Source organism: Mytilus californianus, unplaced genomic scaffold (genome assembly GCF_021869535.1).
Source record: "Mytilus californianus isolate M0D057914Y unplaced genomic scaffold, xbMytCali1.0.p SCAF_2, whole genome shotgun sequence".
Lineage (NCBI taxonomy): Eukaryota > Metazoa > Mollusca > Bivalvia > Mytilida > Mytilidae > Mytilus > Mytilus californianus.
Window position 1 is genome coordinate 99,312,059 of NW_026262668.1, and position 16,530 is coordinate 99,328,588.

The 16,530-nt window shown below is 32.3% G+C and overlaps 1 protein-coding gene and 1 long non-coding RNA gene across 2 annotated transcripts in view; one reads left to right on the forward strand and one right to left on the reverse strand.

The window, feature by feature from the left end:
* Positions 1–16,530, forward strand: part of LOC127730563 (uncharacterized) — a 345,980-nt gene that overhangs the window by 85,296 nt on the left and 244,154 nt on the right. The gene's annotated exons all lie outside the window — the stretch shown is intronic.
* LOC127730537 (zonadhesin-like) overlaps positions 7,528–16,530 on the reverse strand; it is a 30,071-nt gene continuing 21,068 nt past the window's right edge. Inside the window, exons 13-16 of the mRNA XM_052238974.1 lie at positions 14,697–14,936; positions 11,260–11,496; positions 8,070–8,303; positions 7,528–7,604 (exon numbers count right to left, since the gene is read on the reverse strand). Coding sequence (XP_052094934.1) covers positions 7,603–7,604; positions 8,070–8,303; positions 11,260–11,496; positions 14,697–14,936 — 713 coding nt within the window. The 3' untranslated portion in view covers positions 7,528–7,602. The remainder of the gene's footprint in view (positions 7,605–8,069; positions 8,304–11,259; positions 11,497–14,696; positions 14,937–16,530) is intronic.

Consider the following 16,530-nt stretch of genomic DNA (forward strand, 5'->3'; position numbering starts at 1 on the left):
TGAAGATATCAGTCTGGTGCATAAATTCACTAAAAGTTTGATTGAAATGACTGCTTACATCTGATTTTTGCATAACTTCCTAGCACAGTTATTGTTAACTTTATAAAAGACCTTTAAAATAAAAAAATCATAGCATTTACAAGTTAAATTATCTGTTTTATGACTCAGGGGTAGGCATTTTTCTCTGTGTTTTGCCCCTGGGGCCTCACATTTCCTAATTTTTTCCCCTGTTTCTTGCAATGTGGAATATTTACTACATATTTAGGATAGAACACACTATTGTAAGTTTTACTGAGGTCTTTTTGTAATTCTAGCTTGTACTTTTTTATGCCGCAGTCACAAAAAAGCACATTTAGGCGTTACGGCTTACTTTTGGGTTATCGACAGGACAAAACACCCCACCAGAAATATTTAGGAAGGATCAATGAGTTGCAATTACTGCGAAGAGTAAATATAAGCACTTCTAAACAATTTAAATTACATATAGGCATATATTATGAATTTATTTTGAATTCAGGGCTTTAAGTAAACCATGCATACTGTAAACTGTGAATTTATGCTGAGTCATCATAGTTAAGGCCCAGGATTTTCTCAATCTTCATGAAATATTTATAAAACTTCATATTTGAGTAAAATTCTTTAAAATCTCTGAGATAAACCAGATTTTGTGAAATTCTGTATGTTCTATTTTTTAACCCTATATAGGTTGCAATTCTGTAAATACAGACAATGCAATTTCCCATAGGAACTCCCTTTGCGGCTAAAACTGTGACACTTTTACTATGAAGTTTCGTGAAAAATAATATCCCAGAACGGAAAGTTTATATGCACTACTATTTTATTCAAAGGTCAAAATATAGGGCTGTGCGACATATTTTCAACATTTATATGCCCTGAACTTCTAAGAGTTTAAACTTATACTAAAATTCTATACTACCCTTACCTCCATTTTTGGACCTCCTAAGAATTAAAATTTAGCCGCTACCATGTTTTTCTATACTGGTTACATTCCCAAGTGATGTCTCAATGAGATGAAACACAGAGATCATCAATGGGAACCAGTACGTTAACAAATTAACATACCTATGAATATTAAATATCTCCCCAAAAGAGGCGTGGTTTGAGAAACAGTTGTATTTACAAAGTGCAACCTATAATTACATGACAACAGTATCGTAACTATATCCCTTCTGAATTAGTCTTTTTAAAGGTTTGGTTAGCTTTTGAAGTGAATGTCGACGTTCTTGTGCTTTGTATAGAATATTACCATAAAAGATTGGATGTGAAATACCTGAACGTATAAGATGTCTGCATCTTGATTTATATTTACGAATGATGTCCTTGTACCGATGATAAAATTAAGTAAATGTTTTGACTAGTTTGAGGTATCGAAAACCCTGGTGTAATAATTTTTCAGTAATACAAAGGTTTCTTTCGTTAAAATCAAATACGTTGTTACATACACGAGCGAATCGAACAAGTTGAGATATATAAACACCGTAAGATTGTGACAAGGGAACGTGACCATCTAAAAATGGATAATTAACAATAGGAAATGAAAAATCATCTCTTTTATCATACATTTTGGTATTAAGCTTTCCGTTAAAGATATGGATATCAAGATCCAGGAAAGGGCAGTGTTCATTGTTAGTATAAGCTTTATTTAAAGCCAGTTCAGCAGGATAAATCTCTTTAGTGTACATACTGAAGTCGTCATTATTGAAAGCCAACATATCATCCAAATATCTAAAAGTGTTATTAAATTTTTGTATTAGATGTTGTTTCTATGGGTCTTTGCTGATTTCAGTCATAAACTGTAACTCATAACAATACAGAAACAGGTCCGCAATAAGTGATGCACAGTTAGTCCCCATTGGAATTCCGATAACTTGACGATATACGGAATCCCCAAAGCGAACAAAAATGTTATCTAGTAAAAATTCAAGGGCAGTTATCGTATCAAAGCAGGTCCAATTGACATAGTTCTTTTGTCTATTGTTACTAAAAAATGACCTAAAAGAGTAAGAACATATATATTCGCATTCTGACTTTTTAAATGCCCATTTAACTAGGTGTGTGATTTTTTCTTAATAAGATTATGAGGCAAAGTGGTATATAGGGTAGAAAAATCACAACTTTGAACAGATTCGAATTCCAATATAAGCATGCAATTTATCAAGTACTTCCAACGAATTGTTGACACTCCAAAAGTAATTAATTCCACTATTTGTAAAGGCCTTATTTGAACAATTTATTATCAGGTTTTTGATTGTACCAAGTGTACTAGTAAGTAGAATAGACAGTTTGGTAGTGGAACAATGGCTTGAAGATGAAATAAATCTATATTTGTAAGGTGTTTTGTGCAGCTTCGGAAGCCAGTACATAGTTGGAACTTTCATTGTACTTGGTTCTGCTTGTAAAGAGGTAGCTAAAAGTTTATGTTTGTTACAGATGTCATTTTCCGAAAATGGAGTCAGTTGGAATGTTGGTGAATTTGTGATTTCCTTTTGCAGAACCTCAATGTAAAATTTACGTCAAACAATAAGGATATTATTAGCAGCCTTATCAGCCGGGACAAAAACAAATTCCCTGGCGAGTTCTTTTAGCATATGTTTGATACGAGAAATATGGCTATTATGGTTGTTGTTAGGAGTAAAATGTTCTTTAAAACATTTAATACGAATACTAACTATGATCATTACTGAATTAAAAAAAGAATCTTATGATTTTTTTGTCAGTTTTTTCTCGTTTTATCCATTTCGAGCAGTAAGTACGGAGTGAGTCTCTGATTGCGATTTATTCTACGCCCATGAGAACGGTTTGTACGAACAGTTTTAGAAACTATATCCAAAATGTTAACAGAATCGGTTCTGGATATATTATCAATTCCCATGATATTATCATTCAGACCGAGAGGATAGACTTCTGTAATTTTTTAATCCAATTTAATTCAATTATTTTCCGTGATCGTTCAAACTTTGAATGAGATTCCCCAGGCTGCTTATTTACTACTTCTAAAGGTTGAACTGTTAAATGATTAATAGGATGATTGTGCTTATTAAGGTGTTGATAAATGATACTTTTAAATTTATGGGGTCTTTTAAAACGATAAAGGTGTTCTTGCGTGCGTTTAGATAAATAGGGTCCAGTTTCACCTACGTACTGAATACCGCATCCCGGTTTGTTTCAATTGTGTAAATAGATAATACTGTTAGTTTTTCTATTTATATCAGTTTCAAAATTTAAGGAAAATGTGCGACCATTAAACGTGGACCTTACCGTATTTTTGGTTGAAAGACGGATACATGTAAGTCATTTTTTGGCATGACACTTATCAACAGAAGGGTAACCACTATTTTTATTATTAAAAATGTTAGCGATTGTAGTATTTTTAGATAAGCGATTTTGAAGATTGAGACGTGTAGATACCCTTTGAACGAGTTTGGTATTTAGTATTTTCCATTTCTGAGTTTCATTTTTAGTTTTTTGTTATCCATATTTCCAATTGAAAGGAACAAATACAGACGTCCAGAATATGAACCAGCAAACAGGAATTGAATAAAGTAAAAAGATAAAACTGTTCGGCTAAAGACCTCAAACGCTATCCGTCATCAAGTACCTGACAAAAAACGTAAACTACAAAACCAGAGGACAAAAAACAAAAGATAGGGTATATCAGGGTAGCGCCTGACGTCTGATTAAATAGTAGAATGGGGCTGAATAGTGAAATATGAGTTTAAGATAAATATTCCTAAAGGAAAGAACATAGAGAAGTTCTCGCTCGGACACACACTCCATTATCTTGTATATTATAAGAGCAAAAACCTGAAGCACGGGGAGGCACTCTACTGTCTCCACACGGCACTAAAGACACACTCTGTAAAAAATAAAAATTGAGAATGGAAATGTTGAATGTGTCAAAGAGACAACAGCCCGACCAAAGAGTAGAAAACAGCCGAAGGCCACCAATTGGTCTTCAACACAACGAGAAAATCCTGCAACCGTAGGCGGGCTTCAGCTGGCCCCTTAACAAAAATGTGTACTAGTTCAATGAAAATGGACGTCACACTAAACTCCAAAACATATAAATGAACTAAAATAAAAAAAGCATACAAGACTAACAAAGGCTAGAGGCTCCTGACTTGGGACAGGCGCAAAAATAGTTTACTTTATCTGCACATTTTTGAGTTGTACCAAATTAAGATTGACATGCATATGAACATTTCGTGCGTCCAGGACGCTTTTATTGATGTACCAGGAATGCTCAAACCTTAACATTTGAACGCCAGGGATGTATAAATATGTATACAAACGTTGGCAGTTATATGACACAAAAGGACCTAGACAAAAAAGAGCCAGAATTTATCTAAGGTCAACATTTATTCGTAGCAACATGCCAGAAGCGCCTGCATATCGTCGCTGGGCTTCTAAAACGTAGTATAGTACTTTTTTTTTAGCTAAAACTACTTTTTCACACAAACCGGCTTGGCAGGAGGAAATCTCTTATATTCCAAAATATCATACATGTAGACTAATCAAAACATTTGAAATAACGCATCTGACAAAATTGCCAATCTCGTTTGTTTGTTTAATTTGTTTCCAGAATACTGTATGTAAACTTGAAAATTGTTGTATAATGGCTTTGGGAATCAAAAACTGTACATTTCGTTATTTCTGTGAAAATAATGTAAGTTTTTGTGTTATCCAGAAATATCCAAGTTTTTATTTCACAGACATTTACAAAAATATTCAAGTTCACATAAGACGTTTGGAAGCAAACATATAAACAAAATTTTCAAAGCCTTTTTGTGAGTTTTGGTTGTTGTTGAAAAATTAGTAACTTACTACATTTTGGAAGCCTACAGACGCTATGGAATATATATCTCCCAGTCGATACGATATTACAGAGCTTACATTTCCTATCATAATTTCCTTGATAGAGGGTTGCTGCTTTCAAGGAAGCTATTAAACCGAGGTGAAGTTGAAGTCATCCCTTTAAACATTTTTATCGTAAAATATCAGCTGCTCGACACAATATGAAGCCTTTTTGATCTCGTTCGCTGTGCTCACTCGACAAAAAGCTTCATATTGTGACTCGCAGCTGATATTTTACGATATCAATATGCAGACAACCTGATAATCGGTACATACATTCATTTGTATTTGTTTGATTTAGGAGTGCAAAACAAAACTTTAAAACATATATGTAAGCTAAAGGGTCAAGAATGACAATGACGGATTTTTACGGCCACAAGTCGAAATATATACATTAAATGATATGAGTAGAATATGTTTAATAGTCAAATAACTCAGTTTGCCTCTCCACAAGTCCAGCACACAATTCAACAATTTGATTTGATTCGTGTCTTGGATGTCTCCACAAAGTTCCGACAACCCTAAATGTTTTTAAACGTCCGATTGCGTGTTCGACATAAACTTGACATTCTGAAATTCTTCTATTTAGTTTTTTGCATTGCAAAAAAAGTAAGAAATATGGGAACAACGATCTTAAACTTAATCGATTGCTATGAAACAATGCAATTTTATGATAATAATATTAATAATGATCTTGTTGTTTTGTTGGATCCTCGCCCGTGTATTGCGAAATAAATTGTTATTATTTTATTGTTTAAAAATCATCTCAGTATTATAAAACAAAATCATACAAGTAACTTTAATGAATGATTAGCTGTGCTTTTTAAGATGGTCCCCACTATAGCCTGTAGTGGTATTGGTATTTAACATCAGTGTCAAAATCGTATTGACTTTCCTAACACGTCTATTATATACTGATCAGGACGTTACATATAGTACACAACTCGGGTGGATTGTAAACAAACTTGCTTAAAGCGTGAAAACGAACTAGCTAACATAAGAGAAGTTATTTAAAAAATAACACTGTTAATTTCTAGTTATCATTTGTATGACGTATTGAACTATTGTAACAACTTTTGCTAAGATGCTTACCTACTCAGGACTATGATAGTGAACTGTCAATTGTCCCTATGCGAGTTTTTAAGACATTTTTCTTAAACTAGCCAGTATACATCGAAATCATGTTTTTTTTTGTTTGTTAATATATTCCAAGATAAGAACCTTTTCTATTAGGTATTCTTCATGCTTGTTTTACATGTAAAAGGGGTTAACAATACAAGAAGCTCTCATCGCTGTCTTTTCAATACTTCTATAAAACAAGTTTCACCTTATGAATAAGGTAAAAGTTACAATAACATCTACATCTTTTTAAAAACCCAAATAGAGGCAGTTTACTAGTAACTGAATTTGTATCTTTTTTTTAATCAATAATTTGAATCCTTATCACAAACTCTAGTGCATTTCTAGATGATTTCCAGTTCCAGTCATTACAGTTTACCGTAAATTAGGATATATTTGTTGAAGTCATATTTTTGGTAAATGAAAGTGCAAAAATTAAAAACACCAAACACTCACCAAAGTGACAATGCAAGATTGTCGATACACATAAGTAAAAACATTATGAGTAATGATTATATTTAAACCATCAAATTAATACTGTCAATTCATAATTTTAAAATTGATTTAAATATAAGAAAAAAACACTTAAACTTTTCATGTATTATATAGATGTCACCTACCTCTAGGTGAAAATAACCGGAGATAATAAACCTGGTCTGATTGCAGACCTTAATCTGATTTGCGTTAGGTCTTGTAACAGCTCATTAACAAAGCGTCCTATAGAAAGGCCATGTGTGCAAGAAGAATAAACGGTAAATAATTTACATAAAAGTATGTTTTTGGTGCAAAATATTGAAGAAAATCATTAAGTTAATTTTGAAAATAGTGGTTGTCTCATTAGTTTACAGAGGTACGTAGGTATTCAAGAAAATATTGCGTAAATGTTTGGCATTAGACATTTCTGATGAAAGTTAATTTTCGTTATAAAATTGGAAATATGGATTACTGACTTGTTTGTCCTTGTTATGCTCCTGTTTTTGTTAACAAAAAGTCCTAAACAACCATTACAATTTAAACATCTGGTGCTTAGTCTCTTAGGTAGAGCGAATATGTGTACATGTTATATCAACTCTTTAACGTTTGTATTAGGTTTTTAATTTTCAAATATTTTGGCTTCGAGAACCACTGCCGAAATGCGCATCTGGTTCACTAAAATTGGTACCGTTAAATGTATTCATGCTAAGTTCTACACATTGTCAACAAAATAACGTTGCTATCCATCATGCTAAGGTTCTTTTTTATGTCAGAAGTCTGAAATTTATCCTTGATATTAGAATGTTACAAACAGTTTTGATGTTTTAACATCATTGCGTCATATTTTTTTTTAATTGATTAGTGTCAATGGTGATATAATGGAGTGAAGGAGGAAGATGAGTAGGAGATTCTTACATTAGTCAAAATAAAAAAGTACAGTCAAAGCAGATTTGAAAATATATAAGGAGCATGTTTCTCAACATGAGGTTGTTTTATGTAAATGAAATAGCAACGTATTTATCGGTAGTAGGATATAACATAAGATCCAACAGAAAGATATCTGATTGCAAATACGTTTAATGGTCTTTATAAGTCAGTTCATTTTTCTTCTTTTTTCCATACGATTTTCTCTATTCCTGAAAAGGAGTAATTTTGTCTCAATAAATATTCTTTTCAATTAATTAACCAATTTTATGCAAATAAAAATTTCATTTTTGCGGCAATCATTTAAACAAAAACTTCTGATTTCTCGTACAGATTCAAACAATTATTTTCGACTTATGAGTTACATCTTCTATTTTATCTATTTTGTACTAACGAATTAGATACTTTGACTTGGTGATCATAGTAGCAGATGATTTACAACAACAGTAAAAACAAAACAAAATGTTTGCCACTGCTTTAGTAAATGGAGTGAGCGTTATTAGTGTGGATAAATTAAAGAACAACATCAAAATATGCTTAAGTTTAAAGAATTTAAAATAATCAAACTACTTATAACAAAGACGCTACGAATTCCATGGCTACTTTAATCTGTTATTTTAATATTGTACAATATATTTTTTTCAATTAGAGTTTTTTTTGGTAAAGAAGATACTTACAGCACAATGGAATATCACAATAATCCCAACGTTTTTCCTTCTCAAGTGTGTAACACCAAGGCTTGCTTGAGCCATCCGGATTACGACAGTAGTTCATTTCCGCAGCTAATCTACTAAGACTATGACGGTGAGGTTCCTGGGATCCCCAAGCTTGACAAATATTTCCAGATGAAGTTGTATTCTGATGGCCATTGTAATCAGATCCTTTTGCATCTTCTTTACATTGCTTTACCTCTTAATTTGCAAAAGAAAATACTTGTAAAAATAACTGTCAAACCTTATGTGAAATAAATGTATACAACATTTTATAAATTTCATGCATCCGAAGCGCTTTTCTTGATTTACCTTCATCAGGAACGCCCAAAGCCGGATATCTGAACGCTAATGATGTATAAGAACCGAAACAGTTGGGGAGCTACATCACCAAAAAGGACTAATAAATAATAGTCAAATACACCTAAGGTTAACTGTGCCTGAGGGAATGGAAACCTTAGTTTTTTTTAATAATTTCTCAATTTATGAACCTACAATTGTAGAAATGTTTGTTATAAATCACTGAGCTGCTGATACCCTAGAAAAACTGCCAGGATTTTGTTTAAACGTGTTATATGATGATGAGATATAGAAATAGACCATTTATATTTTGTTAGAGATAAATCATGTTGTAATTAGTAGCGTGGTGTGTAAATGTCAATATGAAGTTATGGTGATGGGGTATGAGTGCCTATAAGACTTGGATCTTTTCAAGACTAGAGAACAAACATTTACAGGTCACATTAAGGTCTTCAACAATAAACAACTTCTATTTGAATAGTAAGCTACAAAAAGATAACAAAAATGTGAAACAATTCAGAAGATAAAAATAATGGGTTGTTTTATGCATCACCAATGAACGAAAGAAAAGTATAGCAGAAAGCAACCATCGATAATCACTGGATTTCAGGCTCTAGGTTAGGGACCGGCACATATAGAAAGTTGCGGATTTAAGCATGATTGTTAGAATTCGACCATCCCCCTATTCTGGGAGAGTGGTGTAACAATACAAAATAATAACCAACTGTTTAATACTGTAAGGTTTACTTTAAAATCAATAATTTATAGTTACTCCACTTTTTTAAACATTCGGGCAAAAATGAATTTGTACTATTGGATCAAAACATATAAAACAGTCAACGAGATTTGTCAAATAAACAAAGCATGGACAAATTGTTTGTTTTATTCATGGATAAACTAATGCGTGAAATTTAATTAAAATTTGTAATCTGCCGCTCAAAACGTACAAAATGTGTTCATCTCGACTTACAGCTACAAGTTATTAACGAGAAGTTTAAAACAAAAGGGGTGATTTCACGTTTCCTAATGTGTTATTTACATTTCTAAAAAGCAACATTCCCACAACGCCTGTAAATAGAGAAACCGGTTCACATTTGATAAGATATTCCAGAACTTGCGTTTTTATAGTGATTTCCTTGATTATGCGTTATTGCTTATGAGGAAGATATTGAACCAAGGATGCCTAGTCCTAAAGTTTTATTCCTTCCTTTAACAGATTTACGATAGCATGAACTAGTTTGCCCATTATATTGAATATCTACGGTGGTATTGTCGGGTTTTCTTCTTTGTGGTTTTTTTATTTTCCCTTGTGTATCTTTTGTCGCTTTCTAAAAGAATGGTGTAGTAATACTTATTACGATTGAACTACAATTATTTTTTCACTTTTTGTTATCTTTAGTTAAGATTTTAACTCCTTTTATTAATTTCAACTTTTAAATATTACATTGTATTTTGACACTCCCGAATTTGTGTTCTGAATAATGACCAAATAGTTTGCCGAATAAATCTATTGTGATATTTTGTTCTATAGTTCAATTATATTCTAGTAGACGAAGAAAAGAGTTATTTCATTTAACCAAAAAATATCCTATTTTGATTTATTTGATTGTTGTTTTTTAAGTAATATCACAGGATCTGTTTCCGAAATTTACACCTTAATTTTGATAAGATGATGTTACACCTCAAACTTCACATTTAAACAAATTCTAGCTGTTCTTTGATTATTCGGATATTATTATTTGTGTTATTGGGTTTGATGTCTCATTGACGTATATTCACATATCCATTCATTCATATTAGAAATTATGAAATGAGTCACTGGAATATACTTATCCTGTAATGAAATCCATAGATATTAAATTGTTATGCTTCTCAATGGCAGACCAAAAGTTTTCAACTGTCAATACAGTTAGCAATACTGTTTTGGCTTTGCATTTCACGATGGATTTGGTTATTTTATTCAGGTACTTTTTTGTCGAAAAGCTCTTTAACCGTTTCGGTTCTTATACATCCTTGGCTTTTAAATATTCGGTTTTCAGTGTTCCTGATACAGGTAAATCCATAAAAGCGCGTTGAACGCATGAAATATATAAAGTGTTGTTTTCATTTTTTGTAAATGATTATGTTTGGCCAAAAGCATACCAATAAAATATTACATCAAAAGCGCAATTCATGTGTATCAAACTTTTTCCAAAGCTTGCTATTACTGTAAAAAATGAGCAAGGCAACGTGTATAAATACTTTTTTTTCTGAAATATTCACTGAAATGTAGAAAGGGTCTAAAACGACAAGTTAGGTACTGTACCGTACTGAATCTACCTCACCCATTCAGGAAATGTCTGATTATATATGTTTGTAAATGGACCTTAATTGTACCTACATGCTCATACCAATCTTACTTTTTATATAAAACTAAATTAGAAATACCCATAACGATACAAAGTTCACTTTTTATTATACTCGATAATATGTGAACAATTTGTTAAATGTGTTAGTGTTAACTGTACTTCACTTATACTGAACCACATATATGGAGTTTATCCTGTACCTGACATATCTTTGAACAGCCTTGGTAAACAAAAACATTCTAACTTAGTCAAAAATGTCGCAAGTACAATGCAGACTGGTCAGTCCAGTTTAGATTACTGTCAATTTCAATTTAGTACTGTTAACAGATTGACATAATATGTTAAGACAAATTCAGTCTCTGGTCGAGTTAAGTTCAGTACAGTTTGATTCTTTTTGGATCCTTGAGACACAAAAATATTTTTTACTATTTACTGAAATAAATAGAGATAAAGTATAGTACATTCACCAGTATGATTTCTACATTGTACTATACTGTTGGTATACCTACCACAAAGTGGAATGTCACAATATTCCCAACGTTTATTTGGATCAGATGTATAACACCATGGCTCTTTAGATCCATCAGGGTTACGGCAGTAATTTTTATCCTTAGCTAGTTTCTTTGAATATCTGTGTTTATGAGGTTCAGATGCTGCCCAAGTCTGACATTCTATTCCAGAAGTTGTAATTGACTTGTGACCTTCATAATCTGTCCCTTTCTTGTCAGATTTGCATTCTTTAATGTCTGTGGGACAAGAAGTGTGATTAAAAAGTATGATATAACGGTACTTTTATATTCTTATGAGGAAAATGTTCATCAATGACTGCAGATAGAAACTATCATCTCAGATCAAACACTCCTTAAAAATTTGATATAGAGCCCGATTTAAATCCCAAAACGAAAATATGACTATTGTTATCATCAACTTAAGAATCAGATAAGGTCGTAGAATTTTTGTAGTAATATTCAAATGTAGTCGGAAACCATATCAGAAAGAGATCACGATGATATTGATTGTAATCGAAGGCACAGTAATGATGAGGTCAGATAATTATGGCACCACTGCCTGTTAATGATTAATTGAGAAATAGGTAATTACAAAGCTTGTACTTGGGAAATTATTTACTCGGTACTTTAAATATATATGACGAGAAATTTCCCATAGAACAGTGTTTTAAAAGAAAAGAGCAAAAGCATAGTATCAATACTTATTTTTTTATTTACTTGATATAATAATTAACATTGAAAATATACAAAGTACAGAGGTACAAACAAAAATATCATGCGTCGAAGAAAACAGACAATTCAAAGCCACTTGTTTAATACAAGAAAGATAAAGACAATGTAAAGAAAACCAAAGATAAGGTAAAACGGTTTCTTGCAAAAACAAAACTAATGTAAACACACTTGGCAGTACAAATAATTTCTAGCGGCATCGATAGATTGCACCATATAAGATTATTGAAATATTTCATTTCCCTTGAAAGATCATACATATGTGATTTAAATGACTCTTCCACCACACTTGAAAGTTCATCTTCGCTAGCCAAGGGTTACGAACAAAGGCACCAGACAGTAGTATACCGCTGTTCAATAGTCATAAATCGATTTAACTGAAACAAATCCGGGTCATAAACCAAAACCGAGGGAAACACATCAACTATAAGAGGAAAACAACGGAACAACATAAACACTGAACTGCTACAAAAACAAACGCCAACATACATAGAAACGGACTATTTGATAACAACTGCCCTATTCCTGACTCGGTAAAAGGACATTTTAAGGAAAAATGGTGGGTTGAACCTGGTTTTAGGAGTAGTCAAACCTCCCGCTTATATGGCAATGTTAAAAGTACCGCTAAAATGACAACATTACGTGACAGGAATACATTACAACTAAACGCAAGAACATTCAGGACAGAGACATACATAAATAAATAATATAATAGTACATTACAACATGTAAACCACAGAATAACAACGGACACCTCCCATTTACACTACAATACAATTATGAACTGTGCGTCACACGAATATTTGAACGTCACAAAAAGTGACGTCAAAGGTAAATTTCTAAAAATAGGATGTAAAATTGGGATTAAGTTTGTAATGGTGTTATTTTATGTATTTTCTAACCATTACAAGAATATCAATATAGAATTGTGTTAGTAATGGTGTACTGATTTGTATTTTCTAACCGGTTTTTCTTCTAAATCAAAACTGTAAAACAAATAAATCCTGTGCATATAGTAGCTTTAAACTAAAAATCATATAAATGAACTAGCTGAATAATTATTTTAACTTTTACATACATGTATAGAAAATATAAACAGAATTACGATCCAGACCCCTCCTCTCCACCCTTGGCGGATTAAGATAGAATTTCGGACCCACGAGGTATTGATTTTTTTTGGTCGCAGTTGTAACTGGCTGCATCCAATCAAAAAGCGCCTATTAGATGATCACGTGTAAATGTAGAAAATGTAAATTAACAATTGCCACGTGCTGATTGTGCAACATGTCTTTATCCCCAAAACATAAGACGACAGTTAGTGAAAATTTTAATGTTCGTGATCATCTAATAGAAGTTTATGAGTATGTTTCTTGCGCAAATGTTGGAATGTCAACGTATAATTTCGGTTCCAGCTTTACGAAGTTTGTAAATACTAGACGCAACCATTTTTACACCACCACACTGAAGAGAGTTCAAGTGCTTCTATTGGTCAAGAGTGATGAAGTAGGAATGGGCGTGACTTTTATCTACCGGTTGATGGCGCAACATTGTTATTACAAATGTTGGCTTAATCTGCCAAGGGTGAAGACGAAGGGACTGGATCGTAACCCTTGGCTAGCGAAGATGTTGAAAGTTGTATTTACCGGTATTTATAGTATATCACTGAGGTGTGTTTGAATCATCAGGTTTACGACAATACGTTTCTTATATGCCAATGTTTTATCTCCATGAATGATTTGCTGTTCTCAACCCCATGCCTCACTTGTTATGCCTGATGCTGTAGTTTTTCTATGACCATTATAGTCTTTGCCATGTCATACCTCTGCATGTGACTTATTGACGGAATGGCGTGTTTTAAAAATTGTTTTTCTGTATTTCTTACACTTACCTCCAATAAACTGTTATGGATATCATTGGTTAAAACAGAATACATGGAAACCGTGAATATTTAATACACGGTCAGTGGTCTGTTATATTTTAGACACATGTTAGTAGAATTTAGTTGTAGAGTTACGTTTGAGAAAAAAAAACCGGTGTTGTTCTCAAATTAACATACATTGTATTATGCATAATTATAATTTTTAATGTTTTCAGATAGAAAGATGTGTTTGAGATGCTAAATTTTTCGCGGTTAATAATTAAAAGTTTTGTTTACTATTGTGTTTAAAATATGATATCAAGGTTCTTTGATGTTGAATTGTTTTTTGATATTAAATTAATTGGCATTTGTTTATGTATACACCAGTGCAAATAGGTTCTTAATATTGACTTGATCACTGTAATACTCCATCAGACAGACACTAAATATGGCTTTATTAACTCATATTGATCACTATGACAACATCTGAAAAATATTTATAATTTTTTACAACTACGTCTAAATTCCCCATATCAATATACTTAGCAGTTGGTAAGATAAATTCACTACACAGTGTGCTAGTGATCCAATACCAGCTTTGATTTTGCCCCATATGTAATTCATTGACCCCATACATATCGAAATAGGTCATTAGAACACTGTGTAACTAATAACAGTGTGCCAATGTGAAAATGTCTTTATATACTTGCAGTTCATTTACTTTTTTAGAATTACATCTTTCTACTGAAATTGTAAATACTCCAATATGTGTTATTTTTATCATCTGTATTTACAATTAACTTAAGATGATTTATTATGTATGTGAAACAAGCACCCGAGGGATACATACCGCATCTTGGGATGTGACAATATTCCCATCTCTTTTCCTTGTTTATCGTGTAACACCAAGGTCTATTAGAACCGTCCGGATTTCTACAGTAATTTGATTGATCACTTAGTTTAACAGCATATTTGTGCTTGTGGGGAGTTTTTTCGGCCCATGCTTGACAGGAAATGCCGGATTCTGTAATACTGGTTTTTCCCTTGTAATTAGTACCACTTTTTGTCAAGGTACAGTCTTTTTCTTTAGCTGTGAAGTAAATGTTAAGTAAACCCTAATGGAAATTGAACATTTTATAGTCTAAGTAACACACATAAATATTTGATAATAATCATATAGATATCGATACAAATTTCTAGATATGCGGAAGAACAAATAAACCTTCCTTACAATAAAAATAACATTAACAAAATGCTGAAACAATCATCTAATGAAATAAATCACTTTTCTAGTTAAAGGACTAAAGACAATACCGTGGTACGTAAGAAATCTAATTGCTATACTTTGAAGATAAATGACAGATGACGTTGAAGAAATGTCACCAATTCAACAGTTTGACATAAAAATGCTCAAAACAACAGGCAACAGTAGTTTATTGATGTTCAAACTCGCAAATACAATTAGAAGAATGTAAATCTTATGTTCTTTTTCGGTTAAATGAGCTATTCAACGTTTCCATTAGGTTTTGGATTTTCAAATATCAAAACACAACATCTAATAGTTTGCCTCAATCATCACTGAAGAGTTATAGATTGTCGATATGCGCATCTGGTACAAAAAATGATACTGTTTAATATCATAACTGCCGTTTGGTCTATAACTTTGCTGATGGTATCAGCTCAATACTTAACAACTGGCTTAATAATCAGTTATTGTTTCATTCAAATTTGCTGTTATGAAAGTTTAATATCATTTGAAATTAAGAAATTTATCTCCCTTATGCATAGTTCTGATTCTTGTAAATGTCAGCAATACTTTTGTTGGTTTTTTTTCGGTTTTATCAGCTCTTCAACATTTCTTTCAGAGCACCGATCATCACTGAATAGACATTACTTGCCGTAGTCGAAATGTGCACCTGGTGTCGTAAAATTATTAATGTTTAATGTTATATCCATAGGTAAAAGAAGTCATTGGGTAATGCAAAATAAGACAACTATTATGTTGTCTTAAGATCTAAAATCACTAAAATATGTATCTTGTGATGGTCACCCTAGATATATTGTTTTGTCGATTTTAATCGTTCATTTTTATAATCTTGTTATTAGTTTTTGTGCATCCCTGTTTAATGAAATAGAATAATGCAAACATACTCTCGGGAAACGTATTCATAAAGGTATTCTGATGCAATTCTAAGGATAGAATGTACGGGCGAGCTGAGAAATTGTTTAGAAATAGAAAAGTTGAAATCATCAAATTTGTCGTAGATCCTAGTTTGGAGTCGTCTATCTGAGTCGATTTCCATATATAAAGCAGACCTTTTAGTTTAGTAATATCAACAAAATCCAGTTCACCTGTACACGTATATATTTAGGCAAGAATTCACTTGTACACGTATATATTTAGGCAAGAGTAGTTTACCGGTGGTCTAATCTAATAAATCGATTAATTAGACAAATAAAGGTAACAAAACAAAAACTGAAGGAATAACATAAACTACAAAAAAGAATGAGACCGGATGCATCAACAGGGTAAGCGTCTCCTGCAATGCATGGATCAACTGCCATGCTAATCCACACTAAGTATATGATATTTGATCTCTCGTTGAAATGTGGGTCATTATGTTACATTATTAAATGATATGAGCAAATCAGCCCTACATGTAATACGGATAAATCAGCATGTT